Consider the following 26,117-nt stretch of genomic DNA (forward strand, 5'->3'; position numbering starts at 1 on the left):
GTTTGTCCTCGAGACTTTACCCAATCCCAAGTGTAAGGTATCACACATTTCATTCAGTCACTGCCTCACAGTGGGTACTTCAGATTTCTGCAAAGCTCGAGTGTAATTTGCTTTTTCTATTGTAAAGCCAAAGGCGACTGTGTTGTTGGAATGCAGTCAGGGTACACCATGCTTCTGAAATGATGAGTATTATCAGCATGGGATCTGGCTGCAGCGAGGCATCTAACAAAGCAAAAAGAAATGGCTTGGTGTCAGCGTGACAGTCTTACCGTCTTGCAGTGGATCAGATCCTGCGAGACATTTCCGTGTATGTCCGTTTACCTGTTTTTACGGGCCATAATTTTACCAACTTCATTCAGTTCAGCAAGGATCTGAAGCTGGAGAAGATCAAAAAAGACAACTGATGAGAATGACCAAATGCCCTTAAATGAGCCAATAAACCATCTAATACTGATTTAAAGTAAGGGGAAAAAAGACTTACCTCATCAGGACCAATGTGAGTGTAGTTTGATCAGATTTACAGAAGGAAACTGCTTAAGATAATTGGTTTTACACAGCCACAGCGAGTCCTGATCAATAATGGCATTTTACTACTATGAATGAGTCTTGACTTTGCATTTGTCACATTCGGTTCTAGGGAAGTTTTAATCTACGGTACATTAAGACGTTGGTTTTAGGTTAACTGTATCTTTGCCATTAAATTCTACATTCTACAATGCACTTTAGGAGTTCCATATATTCCCCTTTGAGATAAAATGATGTCACTGGTGGAAATGAGCATTCTATTTACTAATGGTGTGATATATAATGTGTTTTTTTAATGGATTTGGGGAAAAGACAAAACCTTTACTCTGATTCCAGTCAATTAGCTTGCTGTCTTCCATTTCTGTTATCACAGAATTTTTGTCCTGGGAGCCCTGGTGACACAAATTGGGTCATGCAAGTTGCTTCTGGCTTGTGTAGCACTAAGGAAAGTCTGTATGTAGGTATCTAGTCTCATAAGGAGTAATTATGGGAGAAATGTTGTATCAGGGTGAATATTTTTAAAGATGCCATCAGTCACCCTTATAGTGCTGTGGAAAGACTTGTCTAGGATTCCATGTCGTCCTCCTTCCCAGTAGTTCCTACATACCTCCATTTCCCACATACCTCCATTATAATAGGAGATGAAAACTCAATTACATACCGTGTTTCAGACTCTGAACCAGTGATAAATCCCAGAAGGAAATAAATGTTATTGGACAGTACAGTGTTACATTATTTTGTGGTGATAAGGTAGAAATCTAAAGCTCTGTACTGTACATTCTCCAGGCAAGTAAAGAAAAAAAAACTGTCTTTGTATTTCATATTTCCTATATTCTTCTGAATTCTACTGTTCTTACTCTTTCTGATCTTTGACTCTGATTTCATGCCTGCGTGTGCGTATGTGTGTCTGTGCCTCTAAAGGCTTTGTCATGGTGTTTGCACATTGAAGAGCTTTGGATGCCAACAGGCTACCCTTTTCTGAACAGAATTGGTTGATGAAAACAGCCTGACTTTAGCCTTGAGTCACAGCCATGCTTTGAAGTGGAGTTGCAAAAATCATTATTTTCCTTATTGAATGTTTTTTGGCTTCAAAATTAAACCTCCTAGGTTATTAGTTGTGCATCTCCATTGTGTAGATGAAAGTGTTGGCATTTGTGTGCAAGCGTGGGTGGTGTGTTCAAAAACACAACAAAAGGATGTCCAGCAAAAGAAAGTCTGGTAACAATACATGGGACTGTGTGAGGAGTGACAGGGATTCAAAAGACAGAGACCGATAGATAAGGCAGCTTAGTCAACCTTAGTTTATATAATATATAATCTCCCAAAACCGAAGAAAGCTATGCCACCCTCAACAAAACTCATTTAAAAAAAAAAACAAAAAAACGACAGGGCTCAAATTCCACCCTGAGCAAGGTTTAGGACTGACTCTTTACAAAATACTAACTCAAAGACTTTAGTTTCTATGCATACATGTGATTCATCTCGCTTCAGATTAGCACCTGGGCTACTACTGATAGAAGGTCAACGAAAACCTGCAGTGATGTTGTGCTCTGGAAATATGTTTGAAGTAAAATAAGCAGCTCCCCAAGTCCCCAAGACCGTCCTTCAAAAGGTCTCAGTTACCCGTAGAGCGAGAACACTGCACAAATTCGTCACTGTCTGTCCCTTTTAAATAACAATAATTGACATATTGTCACCATTTCAAAACATGCTATTACACAGAAATACATTTAGTTAAAAATACTCACTAGGGTCCCATTTTCCTAGGTTGTGTCACATTTTTTTCCTGTAATGACAATTTTTTCTGGAACTAATGAATCCTTGAGGTCTGTAAACAAAGTGGCACCATTAAAATGAAGCTTAGGCACTACAAGAAAGACAAGCTGTCAAGTTTTATCGCATTTGAAAAGGAAAACAAAAGGCAGTGGTAAAATTGTCATTAAAAATGCTCTTTGAAAGCATCCGTCACAGGTTATAGGCTCACTCCCTGGCTCATTATTCCACTATTATCTTAGTTGTACAGCTATATGTAAAATTGCACACTTCAGTGATAAAATGTTGTGGTCAGGCATTTAGCTTGGCTAGGAAAGGTATTGTCGTCTCCGTCCTGCAACTTTTCAGAAGAAGTAAACACAGGGCCAGCCTCCATTTAACTGTCTAAGTAACTGGCATCTATCCCAGCATGGGTGAAGTACACCTTGAATGAGTTGTCAGTCAGCCAAGACTGACAAATAGAGAGGCAACCGTTCAGTTTGTAGCAGAAATAGAAGAAGGCCCAGGACATGGGGATGAAATTAACACACAGAAAGACAAGTAGTAGTCTGCAGGGCTTTCGTCATTTCTGACTTCTCTCATCTGGAAGTTCCTTTTCAAGTAAAGTTTTCTTCAGTCCCAACGAGCATGCCCCTGAGTTTGAATTAATATTAGCTGAAATCGTTACCCGCAAATGCTTGAAATGGTATTTCACTTGGTTTCAGTTATAAAATCTACATGACACTACCAAGAACAGAATCGGTTAAATAAAATTCCTTCCCACTATGACTCAGTATTACTAGCCACCTGCACCACCCACAGATGTGCCACTGAGTCTAACAGCTTGACCTTCTACAAAATGTTTCGCTTCAGGTCTTTTTGTGGTGCTGCTGGGGTACTTATACTGAATGAATAGCGTTTCAGGCAATCACCCTTAAAGGCGGAAAACCTATTATACAATAGAGAAATATTTAGCCAAACCCATTTAAGTTATTTGCAATTTAACCCAGTGTTTTTAAAAGATAGTAGAAATTGCTTCCCTTCTTAAAAAGAAGAGTCAACATTTTTTAAACTGGGTGCTCAGTGGCAAGGTCTTTTTATATCCGACATTTTTAAATGATGTGAAGAAATGTGTCAAACAGACTAATAGTTTGCAACCCATAGTTACCAAACCCCACTGCGCCACAAACACAACTGGTGATGATGGGATTATGTCTGATAAAAATTCAACATAGGGTGTTTGTGACCAGATGCAATGACTATTAATCTGCATGATTCAAATCTACTACCCTTTTTGTTCCTGAATGTTACATGTAAGTCCAAGCGATGCTAAGAAGAATTGTAGTTACAGATGGGGATAGAAAGAACAAAGCTCACGAAGCTCTGGTGAAACGTCCACCAGACCCTAAGCTTCCTGCACTAGCAGGTACACAACTACCACTTCAGTCACCTATTGAGGTCTCTAGGAGGTCTTTCGGGAGGGTTCTAAAACAAAGGACTGATGCCAGAGACAGTGCCCTAGTGGAGTTTTGCAACAACCACTACTATTTTGTAGCTTGGCCATAACCTTGTCCTCCATCCCATGACTATTCTTTTCCACATTCACCAATGGGAAGATACAGTGCATTTGGAAAGTTTTCAGACCCTTTGTAAGTTGTCCATGTTTTGTTTTGGCCTCATTTTATCAAGGATTCAGCTGTGTCCTCTTTGTTTGCTGCAATTTTATCATTTAAAACTCTTTTGTCACATCATGAGACTATGGAGGGTCATTGAGAGGGTCATTTGGTCAGTTTCTGAAAATTGTGTATCGATCCTCTGGTTGATGGATTGTATGAGTTAAAACAGACAGGTGGGGTAGGAAAACCAAGTTACCCCAAATTGAATATTGGGAATACAGTGATGGAGACTGGGAGAATAGTCAAACAATATTAGGTTAAACTTATTAAAAAACCCTATTAGTTATTCAAGATCTCAGACTGTGATCAACAAGACAGTGATCCAAAACATACTGCCAGTTATCACACAAGTGGTTTTGGAAAAAGTCAGCTAGAGTGTGGATCTGAACCCAACAGAAGCTCTATTGAGAAAAGAAAAAAAAAAGTTTTTTATGATCATAGTCAAATCATTTTTCTACTAAATGCAAACCTTCCCTTTCTATTTTATTACAGTCTGTTCAAAATTATGGAAATATTACTTCCTAACAGATGTCCCTGCAGCACAATATTAGCTTCCTCCCTGTGCATCCCACCATTAAAGTAGTTTCTTAGTGTATTAGTTTGAAAAAATCTTATAATGCAGGCACCATGATGGGTCTCCATTGCCTGCTGACAACTGGTGGGCGGTCTTCTCAGAGGGACACCAGAAAAAACTCTATCGGATCCTCCCAATAGCATCACAAACAGGCCTTCAGAACTCTGTTGGAATCTCATCAATAGAGGGAGCAGGGCCTGGGGACAGATGCTGCACAACACTTGTGAGTTACTGCAGGGTGAGGGGTCTATCAAGTGTGTCCTGCTGCTCAGACCTAAGTCTGGGCAGTCACTGAAACAAATTCTCTGCACACCAGCTGTCGTTGAGTAACACGGCATATAAATCATTTCCCAAATTTGTCATTGGTGCCTGCTCTGACATCACAGATCTAATTGGCAGTCTCAAAAGTAAAGCTTGTTTAAAGAGACCCAGAGATATGGAGAGGAAGAGTGAGAAAGCCAGGTGAAACTTTTGTCTATAAAAAAGAACCTGTGAAGCTGAAGGTCTGAAGACCTTATTGTTCTCTAACACGGCTGCTCTGCATTTTTCATACATCCAAAATACAGTTGAATCTTTGTGAAAGAGCATGAATCTATCTTACAGGAGCACAAAACAACCCAGGAAGCTGAAGAAAATGGGCATTTCATTTTTCTTCATTCAGTCTGTAGAAAATTCAAGTGACAGTTACATGGAAATGTCACAACAAAGGAATAGAAAGGCAGGAGAAAAAAAAAACACGAGCATAAAGAAAGACAGGAAGAGTGTGAGATACAGCAGCATCGATGCCAGCCTTTGTACTTACTGTATATTGAAGCTGAGCTGATGCCAAAGCCTGAAGCCCTGAGAAGAGGATCACAGGCCAAGGGTACCAACACCACCTCTACAACCAAGAGTGCATTCCACTGGAGTGGTCAAAGCACTCACCAAAGCGAAGGCTTGGAAAGAACACACACACTCAAACACTCAGACACATGCTGATAACAGAGGGGTGTTGATCAGGGGGAGGCTTAAGAGCTTCAAATTGCCCAAAATGGAAAGTGTGCTCTCTGCAGGAGATTGAGAGATAGAAAGAGAGGAAACCACGGGCTGCTATTCCTGGTCTACTAAGGTGATCTAAGGTGAGACCAAGCCTCATGGGTAATAACCCTAAAAGCACCCATCAAAAAAAGACACCCACAGGTTTTTCCTGAAATGCATGGTATCCACTGAAAACAGGTGTGATGAAAGAGATGAAACTGAAGAACAACTGATGAGATTTTCCATCACTGTTACCAGCAAAAAATATACTGTTTGAAGGTCAAGTGAACGTACACATATAGTATATATACAGAATGTAAGTGATATAAACACATAGTGCTGCTTAAAATCCAGTGAAGCTCTAATATTCTGCCTTTTTTATTTGTTTAAGAAAATGAATCTTATGTACAGATCTGTGAGGTACAAAAAAGTGAAGTCTTGTCTTCAGTATTTGGTGTGACCCTCCTCGTGCAGCAATAACCACAACTACACATTTCCAGTAACTGCTGATCAGTCGTCTACAGCTACAGGATTTTTAGTCCATTCCTCAGTACAGAACTGCTTCCTTTCTGGCATTTTAGTTTCCTCACATAAACTGTTTGTTTCAGGTCCTACCACAACATTTCTATTTAATTAAGGTCACTCCCAAACATTCATTGTGTTCTTCTTTAACTGAACATGTGTGGAAATCCGCTGATGTTTTGAATAATTTTTATGCAGTACTGTAGAACATTCTGAATTCTGTATCCCCCTATGTCACACAGTGAGAGTGAGAAGACATATTGGCTACGAGCTATTAGTCCCCATATTTTCCTGCTGCATCTTGCATCTTCGTTTGTTTTACTACACTACTGTCACTGTCAGCCAGTGAAAGTTGTGAAGTGTAGACAGGCACTTCACCTTGCTTGCGTCTGTAGTTTTGTTGTGGTCTCTCGTTTATCTTTTTTTTCACATTTTTCTGATTTTTCTTTTTCTGAAGAACCAGCATCCACCTTAACACTTGCCATTAGAAACTGAACCATTCTCCATACTAACACAGTAATCTCACCGTTCACGTGCATTCCCATCACAGAAGCAACAGATGTATGATAAAGAAAATAGTACTAGTATTACTTGTACAGACTTCCTTTATGTGATGCTTGACCTTTGCCTGACTACCACCTGCTTCCAATTTAATGGATGTTTCTACAGGAAAAGCCAAACTGTGCGATGGGGTCATTAGTGTCACCTAGAGTGGCCAATCTGCTGTATATACGGAAGATGTAGAGAGCAAAGCCTTGAACTATTTTACAGGAACCACCCCCAGGTACTGGTTCAGGATTGTGGACGACATCTGGTTGAAATTAAAACACATGAGGTGGAAGCTTTCATGCAACAGATCAGTGCAGAGGACGACAACATCAAGTTCACTGAGGAGGACATCAGTAGAGTTAGCCTGGCTTTTTATACTGTACGAGAAAGGTGTTGTTGACAAGGCGAGAAGCCTCAACTCTGAAATGTATAGAAAACCCCGAAGAGAAACACAAACAAGCATCTATTATTTGATCCCAAAATAACACAAGCTGAGGGTCATCAGAGCCCTACAGCATCGAGCACAGCCTCTACCCACAAGACTGAAGCTAAGGAAAAGGACGGAAAACACATCAAACAAACACTCAGGACATGTGGACATCCAAGCTGAGCTTTTGTCAAATGCACACAAAGATATCCCAGAACGGACAAAGAGGAAGAGAACAACAGGAGGAGGAACATTGCCAACTCCTACGAGAAACTCTAGAGGGTTTTCCAAAAAATACTGCATTCCCAGTCACTTCAAGCCCGATAACACACTGAGGCAGAAACTTGTTCAGCCAGAGACAAAACACCCAGACAAAAATAGAGCAATATAGTTCAGCAGTTAAGTCCAGTGAGGAATGTACAGACTTGTACATGGGGGGAACAAAACAACTCCTTCACAACACAGGAGAGACAGCTCCTCATGTCAGGACTCAGCTGTCCACCTGAAGGACAAAGGACACTCCTCTGAGGACAACAACAGACACATTTTAGCCAGAGAAAACATGTGGTTTCAAAGAGGATTAGAGGAAGCCATCTATGTCAAACTGGATAACACCACTCAGGGGAAAGGAGAAGGTGGACTGAGAAATAATATAATAATGTACACAGCACTGCCTGAACATCAGAACCGAAAAAGTTTCATTCAATCCATACCTTGAGTCTGGAGTCTCTGGTCTTTAATGGGTTAGAAGATTACAGTTTATTTGGGGGGAAATAATTAAAAAATACTGTATATTCCAACACCCATTGACATTTCTATACAAGTCCCTACTCACCACCTGCAATTTAAAACAAAACATATCAATTCCAAGCACATAGATAATGTTTTATATGTCACAGTATCCTGTTTTTTAGACTTAGACTTTAATGATCCACAGGGGAAATGAATTGGTCATAGTAGGTTAATTGTTATAAGAAGATGAGCTGTTATACAGCTGGATAGAGAATGGAAAATGTGTGAAGATACCAGGATTTGCAAGAGCAATCAATAACCAGGAAGCTAGTATATTTAACTATGTGCTCATTGGCGATTTTCAGTCTTTCTCATTCCGATAAATTACTTTTTCACCTTGGCTACCCAATAAGACAGAGAAAAATAATAACCTGAGCTCATTCCTCTTGGCACCCGAATATTTCACAAGCTTTAGCAATTTTGAGCCCATAGAGCATGCACATCAGCGTCCCCTTCAGTCAGACTGACTTCTTTGTGACTCCCTGTATGCATGAAGAGACAAATTCCTGCAAAACTGTCCCAAATCTACCATTACATTCATTAAAATCATACCGTAGCCACAACATTGTTTCCAAAGGTTTTGTAATGTTGTACGGTGGAAGACTTACACCCAAGGATACACTCACTCACTCACTCACTTGATTGACTGGCTGGTGAAAAGGCTTTCATTTTAGCTTCCATTCAAATGGTGGAGGATGTGACTCCTTTCAGTTAATCCTCCTTTCTGAGTTTATGTGTATCTGAGAATTTTGAAAGAGTCACGCTGATGGCCCCTTTTAACCAAAATAAGTCTGCCATATGATTCCCCCTCTGTGACATTCACACAGGCTTAATTGCATCGTTATGTGACTTGTGTGGCTTTAAATGATAGGAAATGCCAAACAGGGGCTAATATTCAGCCTAGACACATTACGTGACATATTCAAGCGTTCGTTTTATTCATTTAGTATCAATAAATGTGAGCCGCATGATGAACAAGGTAAGCCTTTGGCTGAATATTAATAGGCGGCTGCAATAACGACATGTGTCAAAGGTAAAAGGCAGCAAGGTGATAGGAGGAGGAGGAGTCACCAACAAGTGTCTGCCTAACAGCCGCCCTGAATAAGCTGTGCTCATTTTCACTCTGCACATTTAGAACGTTCTGTATATAAATCAGTATAGTTATGATCGACACACAGAGCACATTTTGTTTGTAATTACCATACAAGTTACTGATGCTAGAGTACTCCTCCCAGTTTTTCAAAAGGGAGAAAGATAGCGGGTGTCAGAATTATTCATGCACATGTATTGCAAAATCAAACATTACCGAGATGCACCACATTATAAAAGACCTTCCCTCACATCCTCAAACAAATGTGATGTTCATGAGTGTCCCTCAGCAATCTTAATACTGACTTCATTATCTTGAGGCATCATCCTGTTTCTTTTTTTTTTTTTTTTGTCTTGGCTTCTTGTTGCTAATGAGTCCAAGTGAAGCACAGATTCTAGACATGGGAGTTTTGGCTCTTTGAAGGGAGCCAGATCTCGTGGATTTCTTTCAAAGAGCTGTTTTGAAAGACTGGCTCATAAAATAAATAAATGTCATAATATTTATTTATTTTTTAAGATGCCAGCATGGGGATAATTTATTTTAATACTGAGATCATGTAAGATTGGGATCTTATATAACACTGACCATGTTGTGACAATTCAATACTCTGCTGGGACAGTTGTGGACCTGGCATTCATGTGGATGTTACTTAGACATATATCACCCACCTAGACCAGGCACCCACACCCCACCCTCAGAAGACCCATGTCCATTCTCCGATGAGTCAGAACAGTTTTAGAGCCACAAGGGGAACCTACACAATATTAGAACATAATGTGTATGCCTGATTGATGCATATTATTAGCCCATGTAAGCATTCGACCGCCTTTAGTGGATTTATGGAATAAATTGTGAACCACATTTATGTACTACATCAGGGACTGATCTGCTTGGAGGGAGGGCACTTTTCAAAACTGCTTTGGTGGATTCTAGAGTAAGGTGTGGATTTGGCCAAATTTAATATGAACAAATTCTCAAGAAATTGAAAATTATTTTGTGCGCCAAAGCAGTCCCTAACCCTAACCAGACCATAAAAACAGAAGTAATGCAGTGAGCACTCACTTTTATTATTGTCTGTGCCAAAAGAAATGAGAGCTCAGAGCTAATGATCTCACTCTCAGCAGCAAGGCTTATTTGGGAAATACTCCTACTACCACTTGTACTATTACTTTCCTACTTTACAGTGTGCCAGTGTCAGGAATAATGATAGACGGGAAACAAAAAGAGGCACACTAGGGAAAGAAATAAACAAAAAGCAAGGTGGAGGAGCGACGGAGAAACTGGAATAGTGACTGGTGAGGGGGGAGGTGTTATTTAGCTGCCTCCCAAACTGAAGAAAGCCCTGCCAGATTTGGAAGTCACAAGCACACATGTTCCCTCTCTTTCTCACACACACACACATACACAACCATGCAAAAACCTCAAAGCACCTGCCAAAGCATGGAAGGGGAAAAATGTGACTAATTACATCTCTTTCCAAACCATTGAGAGAGTAAATACCAAAGAACAGGCATGCATATTCATCGCAGGGCACAGTGGGATTGACTCGACTGTTGAAAACCATCCAGAAAGAGATTGCGAAGCAAAGAGAGAGAGAGCTTTTGACACAACAAATTAATGATCATTGGAAAGACAGACAGGGAAGACAGACACGGACCAACAGACAGATTCAGAGAAGCAGCGGGAGCATCACGCAGCAAGTCCTATGAAAGCTTCCTGCTGGCCTTCTAAGAGATGACGACGCACTTTTGAAAATGGCACGTCAGCTTTGGATTTGGTGTAACAGACTGGGGCATGAAACGTAATTAACATGCCCGCTCTATTTTTAATGTGATATCAATAATTAAAGTGGGGAAATTAAAAAGTGATGCTACCCTACTCAATGAAGCCGGACAGTATTTCCCACAGATGCGTTTATCTGACTCGGCGGGAAGAGTCCTCAATTAGTCCACCAGCAGTTTAGCATTAACAAAAATCAGACTTCCAATAATGATCAAATGTTTGCCAGCAGTTGAGTGGTGGAACAGTCATTTATCTTCATGATCATCAGTAAAACCTAGCATACATGCCCTGCTGTGGAGTTTTTGTGTGCACTGAATAAGTTTACACACTATGAATTTGGACACAATGCCAGAGAGTAAATGGAGTGGATGATCCATAGAGGCCCCTGCCCTCAAACCATAGGATTCCTATAATACTGCAAACTTACACAGACCCATGTTTTTCATAGCCATTGTACATTACTGCCCATATTACATTTATTGGAACTGAACATTTTTTTAGTGCTTTAAAAATTGCTGCCATCACAAATATGAAGACACTGAAATTAAAATCACAGCTGCACAATTCATTGCCACTGGTGACTTTATTATTCACACCTGTGCTTTTCCTCGTGCGACGATTAAAAATAGCCTCTTAATGAGAGTCATGAAGGAGACTGTTAAGCCCAGCACAGATATGAGCAAGTGAGCTGTACTAATGTGTATTTAAACTGTAATACAACATGGAGGTCAGGTTACTGGATTCATTTGATATAAAGTGCCACATTAGGCGTGCATTATGGACTGGCACAGAGCTACCTAGAAAGCCATCAAGTGACATTGTTTTTTTTTTCTTGCTCAAATACTGTTCTCCTGTTGTGGTGGTGAAGATTTGATCCAACCACTGTGAGAAGATGGGAAATGTTCATTGCTCTAAAAAGACAAAAAGAGGTGTCTGTTGTTTATCTCAGATTCACTGCAGTTGTTAGATGCACACACAATGCATCTGCGTGTTTGTGAGCCTGTGTGGGCCTTCCAATTTTCCACCCACTTTGTCATGTTTATGTAGGCTCATGATTCACAGTCATAGTCTGAGGATTAGTGGAAACATTTTCAACTTGAGGTATTGTGCATTTTGAATATCTTTGCCTCACATCACCGTCATTAGGCCCCTTTCAGATATTAAGGTTTTTTGTACACAAGGAAAAATTAAACTAACACATCCATCTGTTAGCTTGCTGAAGCTATGAATATGCAAATATTTTTTTTTAATTTATAATTTTAACAACTGGACAGAATAACAGTTGTTCTATGTCAGTGAGACACCATCATCAATGGACCTAATTATATTTGAACAGGGTTCAAACAGGGTTTAAGTTTAGTGTCAAACTCCGGAGGAACATCCAGGAAGAAATGAACAGAATATATATTTTAGTAGATCTGGACTTTTAAAAAACACTTTTGTTTTTTCTCAGTGCAAGAAAATCGGTTAATCTGAAAAGACAGAAATGAACGTTTAAATATAAATGGGTCATAAAAATAAGGAGTCACATCTGTTATCTCCATAACTCTGCCTTCTTTTATAAGAAAAAAAAAAAAAAAAACATTTGAGGTTCTCTATTGCACAGCGGGGAGAAGGAATAATGAAAGGTGCAAAGTAGGAAACAACCTGCACATGGCAGGTTGGAACAGCAGGTCGTTTGTGGCTACTGCAGACTGGATGACAGTTGCTACTGACTGCTTAAATATGCCCCTGGGCAGATTTCCCAACTTTGTAACTCATATGCACCTATAGCACCTTCTGCATGAGCTGTTGCTTAAAGTTATGTAAGTGCAGAAACGGTCCGCCATCTTGTCAAACCACTGCATACATACTTTATATACCACTGACATCTCTTCGCCAATCCGTGGCAGAACAGTGAGCCATCTGAAATGTGTCTGCTTTTCAAGAACCAATGTAATGTACACAGCCAGCTGATGAGCTACTGTCCATTCACGTCAATTCTACTGACCTTTGCTTTGAGACGGGATATTGGTGTCAATACCTCTATGCAATATTTAGCCGGGTCACATAGGCTGAGCTTATTTACAGCGTATATTGGAGCTTCAGTCATAGCTGTCACTTTAATGTCACAGACTGTGAATCCATGATATAACAGGATGTCATGTTTAAAAATATAACCACTAAAAGAACATTTGTGAAGACGTGTCTTTTAAACAGGAATATTGTATATATTGTAAAAGAGTGTTGATTTTAAGGAAACCTGAATTTCAGCCTCCTCATCTGCTGAAAATGAATGTTTCTAATCCTGTAAGGAACAGTACAAAATCTGCATTGAGGAATTTTCCTTCCCAGTGCTGTCTAATATATCACACTTTTTCATTTTATGTACAAAGACTAAAAATGCAGCATCACATTCTTCACATTTCTATTTTTACGCTATACAAAAATAAGTCATGTGGAACCAGCCTGTTAAAGAAGACCATTCTGAAAAGGAAGAGATACCTTACCATGTGTTTTGCTTTTTCTTGCAGGCTTACAAGATGTCCTGCCAGAGTTTCTGCGTGGGCGTTTTGTGGAGGCAGCCCTCAGCTATGTGGCATGCAACTCGGAGGGCGAGCTGCTGTGCCGCAATAATGACTGCTGGTGCCGGTGCTCCCCACGCTTCCCAGAATGCAACTGTCCCTTTGCTGACATTAAGGTCATGGAGGAGAACCTGGAGAAAAGCAAAGAGGCCTGGAACAGCTTCAACCAAGAGTTCATGGAATCAGGTACAGCTTCTGGTGGCTTATAGGCAACTGTTGACTGTTTTAGGGCCTTATGCAATACCAAAAAAAAAAAACAAAAAAAACAAAACAAAGCACCAAAATTATATACACTGACCAGCCACAACATTAAAACCACTAACAGGAGAAGTGAATAAAATAGACCATCTTGTGACAATTGAATGTTCAGCTGGAAGACTTTTAGTCCTGGCATTCACGTGGATGTTACTTAGACATGTTAGACCGTGTAATACAGAAACACAATCATTGCTTGGAGCAATGAAATAACCTTGATGAACTGGTGGTTAAGCAGAGCAAATGAGGTTTATTTATTACACATTCAAAACCCTCACAGGTCGCATCCTTCATATGTTTTTATATATGGATATTGTTTCCTTTTTTTTTCTTTTGGAGGGGTAAGTACTACCCACTATTTTTAGCAGACTATGACCTTTAAACTAATCCTCTCTCCACTGAATTTAATTACCGATTTCACTGCAAAAATGTCAGTTCTGCCTGACAGAGATGTCTTCGTTCCTTCAAGTCAGCACAAAAATAAATTGTACTTTGAGAATTTAATTTCACATTGCACTGCTTTACTTTGATGATAAGATAGTCCTGTTGGTGCGGTGTTGAGGCCGGCTGTAGATGTGCGCAACGTGTTACACAGTGTATAAATAAGAAAGATGAGATGTGGGCAGCTGGATAGGGGCCGTGTTGCGTAAGTTTGTTTGGTTCCAGTTCCAGATGCAGCAGGTGGGATGGAGATGATTTACTGCTGCAAGCTGGATGCAGTTTATTCCCAATAACACTTTATACAGCGTGTACCTGTGAAGCCGTCTTGTGCCTATGTTAATAATTACTCATAAAATGTAGTGACAGGGATGATGAGTGATCGCCAACTGTACCTGATTTACAGCCTCTCTGCTGCATATTTCAGTTTGCAAAAATACACATTATTAGACAAGATAATTTTCCACAATGCTGCATGCTACATGTTTTGTTTTGTTTCTGAAGGAGCATTTAGTGATGTGTGGAGAAGACTGGTTCTCTAAGTCGGAAGCTCAGGGAAGAGCTGATACCCAAGCAAATAGTAATTTAGAGAAAAAGAAATTATTAGAAGTTATTTGATCTTTTAATGGTTACACAATCTTAATTTAACATTCTTGATGGGCAAAGGTCTGATATGAAAGGTTTAACTCACAGCACCACGTTAGTGATACTTTACTCAAACTTTCACCGCCCACAATACTTTTGTTGGGGAATTGGGTCTGGAGTTGATCCTTTCGTATTCCTCATAGCTGACAGAGATCTGACTAGCAAACCGGATCATTTGGGCGGACTTTACGCAGCAATGGGCAGAAGAGGTAGTCAAATGAATGGTTACCATTGGAGAATGCTGGATGTAAAGATTCTGCTATTGTGTAATAACTTTACAGTGGCTTTTATCCAATAAGGCATTTGATGTGAAGGTCACCCACTTTTTTGCTCTGACTGGTTTTTGGACTGTTTCTTTCTCACTTGAAACATCCCCAGTAATGAAATACAAATGACATTTTACCAGACGCACATTCTGGAAAGAATGGAATCAGGCTAAAGTATTGCTCATTAGCGAAACTTTCCTACTTTAAATCTCCATCCGGTTTTTCGGAGAAACTGGCTGGGTCAGCTTTAACTTGCTATACTTGCCACAGTTAAATGTATTCAGTGAGAAAGTTTAGTAAGCTGATCATTTCGTTGCTGGACTTCACAGACTTTGGTCAGGAAAAATAAAAAAAATAAAATCCTGCTTAGATCTCAAAGCACAGCATCAAAAAAGAAACAGCACCCACCATACAGAGGCACAAAACTCTTTACACTAAAACATTTGGTTTCTGGTAATGCCTGTGGTTGTGAATATACTGGTATATTATAGCTGGATGTTTCACCTTTAAATGTGAGTCAAAGGACCAGTGCGTTTGATTTCATGGCATCTTGAGTTGAGGCCGACAACAATAACGTAAAAGCCTTTGTAAGGGCGAGCTTTTCAGATTACTTACACAACAAACTTTAATTCCATATGTCCAGGATCTAACAGCTTTGTTGCTCCACATCGTTAACTGAGCAGCAGAACCACTGAATACGCACCCAAAATCAGTAGTAATACCATGCACCAGTATACTAGGGATATGAAGGCATGCGCTCATGTTATTTTTAATCGTGAAAGTTTTAAAATTAGACTTCTAAATTAGTGAAGAAAAAGAAACAAGGCGTTTCTGCCCTCTTATTAAACAGAAAAGATAACTCTGGCTCATTTCTGTTGAACTAAGCTGTCTTTGAAAGTGGATAATTAAGAAAAAAGTTATTGTCTCAGCTTATTAATGCTCTAAAACCACAAGGCTCTTGGTACAGAATTACTGAGTGAAATTCAGCCTGTTAGCCGTTTTCATCTTCCTCAACAAAACTGCTGCAGAATTGGAGGTAATGTACTCTGAAAAAAAGTTTTTCAGTCAAGCAAAAGTTGTGTCTTAGTGCCGCAGTGACAGAGATCCCATCAGGTGCATAATCTCACTCTTGTTAAATCGATTTTTTGGGCAAGCCGGGCTGCTTTGTCAAAACTATTCATCAAACAGCGAGACACAGGTGTGTGATGTAATGGTGGCAATGATGCACAACAAGTTGGGCATCGCTTCCTAAATTGGCAAAAACAAAAGATAAATAAATGTCTTTGCTACGTCTCAACACATCACAAGCCCACTTCTTAATCACTTGGAAGGAGCAGACGGGATTTAATTGGAGACAGGTTTCTCACAGTTTTCCTTAAACTTTGTGAGCACGTCGTGCCTCCCCACAGAGCTCAGGTGATTGTGTGTGTGCGTGCTGCCATTTATGTGGAAAATGCTTGGGGTGCGACATTACTGAGGTAAATGCTGTGTCTGTGCATTCACTTAGCTTCATTTTGACAGTGTCTGACTTTGCAAAGTTGCTTTTTTTAATGCATATTAAATCTTTACTATAAAGATGCAGGGAGAAGGAGGAAGAAGTGTACTTGCAAGACTTTTCTTGTTCTGCTGATGTTAGGTTTTTCTTTTTTGTCAGGAGTTCAACTATGCACTGTTTATCTTAAAAGAAAAACTGTGTCTTTATTACTTTAAGCTGTTGGTGTGTTTGAGCAATGAGCTAAAAATAGGCTCCTTAGTTAGTCACAAGGACATGCAGCCGTGGCACAAGCAGGCATATACTGTACAGCCACAGGCATGCCCGTATTCAGGGGAATCATCAAAGTTTTATCTAATTTTAAGGAACACATAATCCACTTAAACAATGACACACTTGCGGTGCGGCCGCCACACAAGACGCAGGTTGAGATGAAAAATGAATGCAGATGGGTAATCTACATGGCAAATGTTGTTTGACTTTCAGAGCTCAGTTTTAGTATTCATTGTCTCCAATTCCTTTGCTCTCTGCATTCCTATCTGCCCTTCTCCTGCATATTCTCATCTGAACACGCACACACACACACACACACACACACACACACACACACACACACACAATGGTTTTAGCTTCTGGCGGCGCCTAGAAAGTTGGGATGAATCTCGTCTTCTGGGATGGGCCGATAAATTTATTGTGGCGAGAGGAAAATCACATGGGAGGATGGTGTGTGTGTGTGTGTGTGTGTGTGTGTGTGTGTGTGTGTGTGTTATAGATTGTTCACGTCTGTGTCAGAGCGACACAAGGAGCACAAGGAAGAGACTAAATCATTGTGTGTGAGAAGGAAAAGGGGAGAACAGCACCCTCAAACCTCAGCTGCTTGCGATTTCATCACCAAAGTCCCAAAGCTAACTAGTTCGAGCTACACGCTCGTGATCATGCAAACTAATCATAAGAGATCCCCGCTTTGTTCTTTTCTTTCTTGTGACGGGAAGATGTGGTGGGTGGGTGCGAATAGAATGCGTCCGGAACATCACACCTTTGGTTTTGTGAAATTGGAAAACACAGCCAGCTCTGAGGATTAACACTTCATTCTGCTTTTCTCCAGTTATCTGTCATTTATTGATGAGTAATCTCCAAAGGTTGTGGTAAAAGCAGGAAAAAATGCTCCAACACCTGCTAGAAATACCAAAATCACAAGAAAAGACTGAAACCAATATGTTTGTGTGTGTCTCTTAGTGCCTTTCACTGTTCAGTTCATTCCTACTTTGACAGAAGTAGAAGAGAATCACAATTCTGTAGATGAATTTGAATAAGAATTCTAATCACATGAGGTGCATTTGTGGGGCAACAGATTACTTAAAAAAATTAAAAAATAAATAAAATAAATTGGTTAGTAGTCATAGTCAATCCCCCATTGAGTATTTCTGCAAGAATGTATGTGACATTGACTCTACAAACTGCGTTATGTTTAACCACAACAGTTTAATATGTTTTCTTTACTTTTAAACCATCTACTAGCTTGAATGTAAAAGATTATATTGATGAATCCATTTATTTCGGAGTTCAGAATGAAAATTCCCTCCACCAGGCATCATTATGAGCACTCGGCAACGTTTCAGTGACCTGTGCTAAGTCCCCCCATCTGAGCCTGGAACACTCGCTTCAGAAGATAATTAACAGAACTGAGCTGACACCAGTGACACGACGCTATGCTGACTCACAGGTTGAAGTGCCAACTTTAAGAGCCAATCTTATAATGGAACTCTGATAAGACTTACAATTAGTACATCAATAATAAGTTCCACCGAACAGACAGCCAATTATCCAGGATCTTTAGGATTTCGCCTGAGCTGACGTGGTGAACGTGAGGTCTCAGCCAACATACATGTTGAAGGGAGGGAGGACAGGGCGTACCTCATGAGGTCACTCATACGTGAAACATAACGTGGAGCTTGTTTGTGATTGAGATTCAAGTCCCAGCTCCAAGGGTAAGGGGCCGTGTTAACCCCCCATGAACAGAGAAGGTAAAATTCCAGAGGAAAACTGAGCTTTTCATTTTTTTTTTTCAGAGGGATTGACATATGATTTACTTTCATCCCAATTCAAAAGAAACCAACTGAGTTCAGTTCCTTAGATTCCAGTGATGGCGGTGGTGATGGAAGCAAGCGAGCCGACACATGATGAATTGTGCTAATGAAAGAAAAAAGCGAACTGCACCATTTTCTACAGCATGGTACTCGTCCTTGGCCTTATTCTTATCAGGTGAACTCACACACCATTTTATTTACTTTACTTTTCATGTTCAGGGACAGTTGCAGTGGTTGGCACTGACACCTATAGAGCTCCTAATAAAAGTTGTTGGTCACCTAGAGGGTCTTTCTGTGGGGATTTTGAATGAGTGGGATTTTGTAATAGATGTGCATGTTAATTCGTCATTCTCAGCTAGCTGGGAGTGTAACTGGTTGTCTGTTTCTGTGTTGCCTGCCTGTCTTGGTAAAAAGGGCCATGATATGTGTATAACAAAGACGTCTTGTCTTCTCTGCAACAAGCCTTACAGAGAGCCTACACAAGACACAATAGACTATTAATGAATCATTGCACATTGTCAATGAGACGAAGAAATAATTCAAATAAACATTAAATGATGTTAGCCATGTGTGGAGTTGTTGCACCTGCTGCACCACAGCACCAGTCAAAACCCTAATTGGTTGTGCTGTGCTTGCTGTGCCAATATCAAATGTTAATGTCAAGTGGGGAAACAGGTTGGTAATGTGACCATTAGGCCAGCTGGGCAGCCCATGAAGCAAAGCACAACTGTGTGTAGATTAAATAATAATGCTAACAGAGACAAATTACACACACATCCAACCTAATCTGACTTTAAGTGGCAGGATGAACGTACACTGCAGACAGCTGCTCTGCTGAAGCATATACACAAGCAGAAGAATGAGGTTTGCAAGTAAAAGCCCAACATCAAGGGATGCATGTAACTTCTTTAACGGTGCACCTGCAACAACAGAGTCTACTGGAAATTATTTACTACAATAATTGCTCTGTGTGGCTACACAAAGTGGCAGCAAAGTGAAAATGAAAGCATTTCGATGAACAATTTGTCCCGTGGTGCCAAGACTATTCCTCCTCACAGTGTGATCGTCCTCCTGGCAAACACAACCTGGCTTATTATCAGATATGTCCTAAGCGGTATGCTTGCAAATGACACAGTGGCAATTCTTTCTGACCTCCTATAGCTATACATAAAACTACAGTGCCAATGGTTGGGTCAACAAAGTGAGACTAGACACTGTTGGTTTTTGTTATTTACATGACAACCTTCGACTGCTAATTTAAAATAAAAAATAGTAGCTTTCATGTAGGCATACTTTACCAGAGCGGTGGCCATAGGAACGATTTCTCCAACAGATATTTGGTTTTGAAGGTACTGACAAAAAAATGTCACACACAACTGACACACTAGGAAATGCTCAAGGTTGTTATTTTTTGAAACTTGCTGCTTTGTGGTTTGTAAAAGGAACGCTGTTCATTATCTGGTTCTGCTTTAAAAGGGCTTTTCACCAACAACAAGAAAAAAAAGTATAAAGTATTTTCTCTGTGGCAACTTGTGTTGCTTTGATTTGTCCAGTTTACTTTGTTCTGTCATTGCGTTCAGCTCAATACAAGTCACAGAATACATTTAGTCGCATGCACAACAGTGAAAAGGGAAAGTTTTAAGGCTCATTTAACTGTGGGATTACACGCTGTAACCTGCACATGTAACTTATGAGCCATTTACACTTGGGCGCTCGTCAGTGTGACTCGCTCTGCAAAAATACCACCCAAACACTGGATGGTGCTATAAGAAGACGAGTCAGACAAATATTTGTGTGTTGTGCGTAACATGCAGTTAGATTTCTGGGGAGGAGCACATCAGGCTAATTCCATTCATCTGCATTGCATAGAGTGAAATCTCAGCAATGGACATGTTCATAAATATCACTTTAATCCAGTGATTTAAAACACTCCTCATGCCGCATTATCATTACATCATGATAACCACACTGAAACTGTGTGCACATACTTTGAACGCAGCATCATGTTCAGCCTCCTCAGCTTATGTTCCCTTTGCTTCGTGGTACATTTAAATCAGTTAAAAGCCTCTCTCCTTGTTCCAAATCCATTGCTGCTATACATTACATCATGAATGAATTCATAAATGCTGAACCTAAACGTTTATCACTCTCTCAGTACACATCTTGTAATGGTTTCTTAACCTTCTCCATCCTGCATCATATTGCTCCTCTTCTCAGTTTGCAATGCAACACTGGTCGTTTAATTGTCTCTCTTCCTCCATTATGTTAATGAAAAATCTTCCCCGCAAGCTAACAAGAATCTGTTTGATACATCGTACCACCTACAAATAGTCCTGGCATGGATTCCACTCAACACTATCAGGACCCCACTGCTTTCAGTCCGTGCCCATTTCCTTTCTTTATTGCCATCGTAAAGCATGCTGTCTCAGAGTGTAGATGTAGCACCTGCATTTTGTGGATTTGTCAAAAGAAAACGAGGAGGGATTTTTGTTTAGTTTTAACTCCCAGAGGTGTATTTCTCAGCTGAAGATGTGGCAATGTTACCTCTGCTTTCTCATTTAATTTCCCTCATTGATTTTACTGAATGGACGTATTTGGCAAAGACAGTCTTTACTTTCTTGTTATTTCTTAATTTTTGTCTTTGGTCTCATTGGTTTCTTTCCCTTTGTCTGTGTGTCGTTCCCCACCCCCCTTTTTACAGTAGATATTTCAAAACAAATCTGTCTCTGACCTTCTTTTCTTACACATCTTACATATAGATTATAACAAGGCTAGTGTCACTCACTTATAGAAAATGGAAAAATAATCAATATTGTCTCTAGCATTGATTAATCAAACATTTAAAAATATGTTCAATTCAATTTCAATTTAATTTTATTTATATAGCGTCAATAACAATACAAATTGTCTCAAGACGCTTCACAAAAACCAACCTGCAACCTCCAGAGCAAGCCTCATGGCAATGGTGGCAAGGACAAACTCCCTTTAACAGGAAGAAACCTTGAGCAGAATCCAGCTCATATGGAGGGACCCATCTGCTGAAGGCCAGCCAGGTAGAAACAGAGAATATGGAGATAAAAGAAGAGCAGGAGAAACAAGATAAACAAACTTCTGTCGTAGATACATACATTAAGCTGAAGGTTACACATAGGACCTAGTAATATAACACATAGCTGATGATCTGTGACACTTTGTGGGTATAACAGGAATCATGGGCAGGTTGGTGAATTGTTCATCTAGGTAGGAGTGGATAACTGGAGGAGGCCATGACGACTGGGGCAGATGTAGTTTATGGAGCTCCACAGGTCTGATACACAGCACTCCAGACCATGTTCAGTTTGACTGACCGAAAGGACAGAGTCAACATGCATATAATCACAAAACATGGATGTGTTTAAAAGCTTATTGATACGGGACAAAAGTAACTACAAAAATATATGATGTTTTAATGCTATTATTGAATCTCAGCTAAAGATGACAATTGAACTACTACTGTACATCACCTGACTGGATTCTGTATCTGCAAAAGCAAAAACCTGTGCTTCTGATTTTGAGCCAGGAGTATGGTTAATTTAAGTATGTGACTACCTAAATCAAAGCTGAAGTCAGTGAAAAATGCCATGCCTTGAAGTGCAGTGATATAGTGATGGTGTTAGTTCTGGGTCGTTAAATGAACCTAATGACAAATATTATGTAAAGCAGCATATTCCACATAAAGACATATTGCACTAAAGAGGATATTGGTCAAACTGGGTTCTTGGTCAACACTCTTAATGACCTGCAGCATTCAAATCGGGCTGGTCTTGATGATAAATAGCTGTGGAACCTGTAATAGATCTCCTCCAAAGCCAGCCAGGAATACATTTAGTGAAAGAAACATTAAATGTGTCAAATGCTTTGACTCAATCTGCGATTACGAAGGGACAATATTTCTGCTCCATGTGTTTTTCAATGATTTAAAATCTAAGCTGAAAACGGTTCTATGATTGGCCTCAATAATCAAGCTGACACAGATTTAGGCCTCATGAGGAATGTCTTCAGCTGCAAATGCCAGCATTTCTGACAGGCAGGGCATCTTAGAAGTGTTCTTGTAGTTCGCTTGAGCGCTGCAATGCCTGTGCAATCCCTCTTAAAACATGGCAGTCAAACGTCTGTTGAAAGCTGAATAGATATTCCTCTGACCTAAGACTAAACAGCCATCAAACTTAAAAGATGTAAGTAAAGACGCTATGGCTTTATTTTCAGGATTTTGCCAAAGCAGCAACTTTTATGTTAAAAGACTGCAGACCAGCATTAGTTCTTGAGTTCTTCTCTTAAATGCTTAACGCTGGGTTGCGTCCCTGTTCATTTTGTCTTTGTCAAGGACAAGTAGACTTGTACTCTTAAAAAAGAGAGAAAGAATGTACCCTGAGAACTGGTTCATGCAGATATGAATATCATTTTGGAACAAATTATACAGAATGGCTTGTTTGTTGAGGTCTTTCATATCATGCAGGTCATGCAGGGGTAGAGCTAGTCTAGCTGGGTAGTGGGATAGACATTGTTATAAAGGGGGTTTGATCAAATCTCCTGTTTCTTGGACTTGATATTATAAGATGAGATAACCCTTTAAAATAAAATAATCCTTCAATTTACCCCAGAGTGGGGAGCTCTGAATGTCTGAATAGAGAACAAGAACATTTTCTAATTTTTAATTCTGTTCCAAAAGCTCTGAATATGTATATCTACTGGAACTCTTGAAGAACATCAATTGCGAAATCTGAAACTATAATAGAGGCTCAAGGGTGTTGTTATACACCATGTACAATATGTTAGATGCCATGAGGCATTATTACTGCCTGGAACTTAGCTGCCAGGAGGCTGGAATGTATTTTCCATTATCTATTTATATATTTAAACATGCAGCTCCCATCCATCTGGGTCTTTAGCCACTTCCTGACATGTCAAATTGTAGTTTACATGTCGAAGCAGAGTTTATCAGGATTTACAGGATTAAAAGTCTTTAGGCTTCAGTTGTGATAACATACTTCTAGTGTCTGAGCTCAGTCCTAATGAGTCCTAATGAGTTCAAACGGTAATTCACTTCTAATGGATTTCATGAATCCTTCACTGAATTGGTCACCCTCGTCTCATCAAGATGTTATTCAGCTCCTCATTGGTAAAAGATTAGGTGTCTTCTATTTCCAGGCTTGAGCAATTGAAGAATCACGTCAGAGATCACTAAGGAATACTGGCTATTACTGACTGAAAAAATCCTGAAGAGTTAAGAGCTTCTTCATACATAAGTCAGAGGGTGTATTGAACCGTAACATAATTTAATTTCTAGTGTTTTTTTGGGGCCATTATTGTAAAAGCCTCATTACAAAAATGCAGTCATTTATTTTCTTCCAGCCTGGTATCATCTAAGAGCATATGAGTAACACACAAGTTGTGTAGCATGGTATCAGGGAGCAGTTCGGTGAGTTACATCATGTCTTGTAATCTTGATGAAGGGCGCCTGCTCCTGTCCTTCCACTTAACCCTAACCATCTAGTGTGTCATGCAACTGTGTAAAAATAAATATGAAAGGGCTAGAATATGTTTCTATGTCATGCAACATGTGCCTGAAATGCTCTGCTATTCACATACAATTTGGGGATATTGCACTAGAGGTCTGGTTTAAAGCATTATCCTCTGGTATTAACGATCGTAATCAAATGGCTTGAAATTATTGGCTTACTATACACCTTATCCACCTTTGCCATCCCCAGCAGGATGCAGTCTGACACAGACATACACACAAAAAGATCCCGCTAGATCCCAAACTGATCAGGTATCTATGGGATGATCCACAGAGGACCCATAGGATCCCACTAACATCCTGTAGTCAGACACAACAACACACCCTCAGAAGGCCCATGTCCATTTTCTGACTAAACTAAGATGTCTTACCAGTACAATAATGCACTGCATTTATGATTTACCACTACACACACACAAAAGTTAAGCTTTTCACCTGACTTACCAGGATCTTCTCTGCCTCAATCTCAAATACTCCAGCTGCTTACTCACTCAGTATTATTCCACGGTGACAAGCAATATGACAGGAGCTTATACTACCTATCACGTTAATAAAAGCGTGAGTGGTAGATTTAGAAGACTGTGGCAAATATGTCTTTGTCACTGTTGTCATGTGGCCTACTTTTGAAATTCACTGATCTTTTGTAGTAGCTGAGGAGAATCTGGGGGTGGATCTGCTTCACCACACCTAACCCCACTACAGCCGTCTTCTGAAGGATATGTCCAGGGTAAATTTCAAGGTTTAGATAAAAAAAATTCCGGGAGTCAGTGAGCTGTCTGCCTGTAGGCAGCTGATGCAATGTCATGACCCAGAGCTGTGGAAAGGAGAGACAGAGCTGAGCTCTGAGTTAGAACCACACTGTGTTTTGCGAGGAAATAGATGAAACAGTTCCACCCTTCTCACAGCTGTGCTACCCTCATATGAACTTAAACATCCATTGGCAGATAAGCTTATCTCTCCTTTTTCACACTAATTATTAGGGCTCTCTGTGGATCATCCCACAGACACTTGATCAGTTTGGGATCTATTGAATTTGGAGGCCAGGTCAACACCTTGTGCCACTCTTCTTATTTTTTTGAGTTGTTCCTAAACTGTTTGTGTGTGTGTGTGTGTGTGTGTGTGTGTGTGTGTGTGTGTGTGTGTCAGGCTGCATCCTGCTGGGAATGGCTGCTGTCATCAAGCAGTCTCATTGCTATGGGGTGGGGGTGTCTGGTCTGGTCTGGTCTGGTCTGGTCTAGGAGGGCCGCTACATGTCTAACACCCACAGGAATGCCAGGTCCAAAGGTTTCACAGCAGAATACTGAGCTATCACAAGATGGTCAATGTCATCCACTTCTCCTGTCAGTGGTTTTAATGTTATGGCTGTATTATGTTGATAGAGGAAGTCTATCTACAAGATTTAATTACGGATCAAACCATTACAGAGCATTACCATTCATTGTGGTTGAGTATTTGGCCAACTGCTAAGTATAAATATTCACTCTTTTATCTCTGATTGTGGTCTCTACCAGACACTTGCTGCTACTTAACTTCGTCACTGCTACTGTGAACTATGACTGTCAGCTGTATTGAACAGAAAGTGTACAGTGGTCTTTTTTAGCGCGCTTCACAGGAAAAGATGCCCGCAGGGAGTGAAAGCAATGTTATGAGAGTGTTGACAGTGAACCAGAATAGTAATGCTGTAGCCGGGGCAGATATACAGCTGACAGGTTCTATAAAGTTCTCTGAAATCAAGGTGGAGTTGAATGGACAATTGAATGGAAGTGTTTTAATGATTATTCAGACTGCCAAGTTGTTTGGAACCAGATACCTGAAGACCTACAGGCCAGTAGTACGGACAATAGAAGATGGCACCAAAAACATTTCTGATATTTTGTCAGGTCAGAACTTCATTATAACACTCTGGTATCTTGTCATTCAAAGGCTTCCATGGTATTTGCTGTGGACTTTTAATCACAAGAGGATTCCTAATATTTTCTGTTACTCCTTGACCTTTCTCCTAGCACAACCGCCAGGCCAACATTTACAGTTTGACACCAGAAATAACAAAATCCCAGGGTCGCAGAGAACTGCAGTGGTACTTTCTGAGCAAATTTATTCTCTC

At 40.1% G+C, this 26,117-nt stretch overlaps 1 protein-coding gene across 1 annotated transcript in view; it reads left to right on the plus strand.

Annotated features, from left to right (window-relative positions):
• Window positions 1-26,117, plus strand: part of brinp2 (bone morphogenetic protein/retinoic acid inducible neural-specific 2) — a 200,546-nt gene that overhangs the window by 145,989 nt on the left and 28,440 nt on the right. The window contains exon 6 of the mRNA XM_047589661.1: window positions 13,220-13,456. Coding sequence (XP_047445617.1) covers window positions 13,220-13,456 — 237 coding nt within the window. The remainder of the gene's footprint in view (window positions 1-13,219; window positions 13,457-26,117) is intronic.

The sequence above is a fragment of the Mugil cephalus genome, chromosome 7 (genome assembly GCF_022458985.1).
Source record: "Mugil cephalus isolate CIBA_MC_2020 chromosome 7, CIBA_Mcephalus_1.1, whole genome shotgun sequence".
NCBI lineage: Eukaryota > Metazoa > Chordata > Actinopteri > Mugiliformes > Mugilidae > Mugil > Mugil cephalus.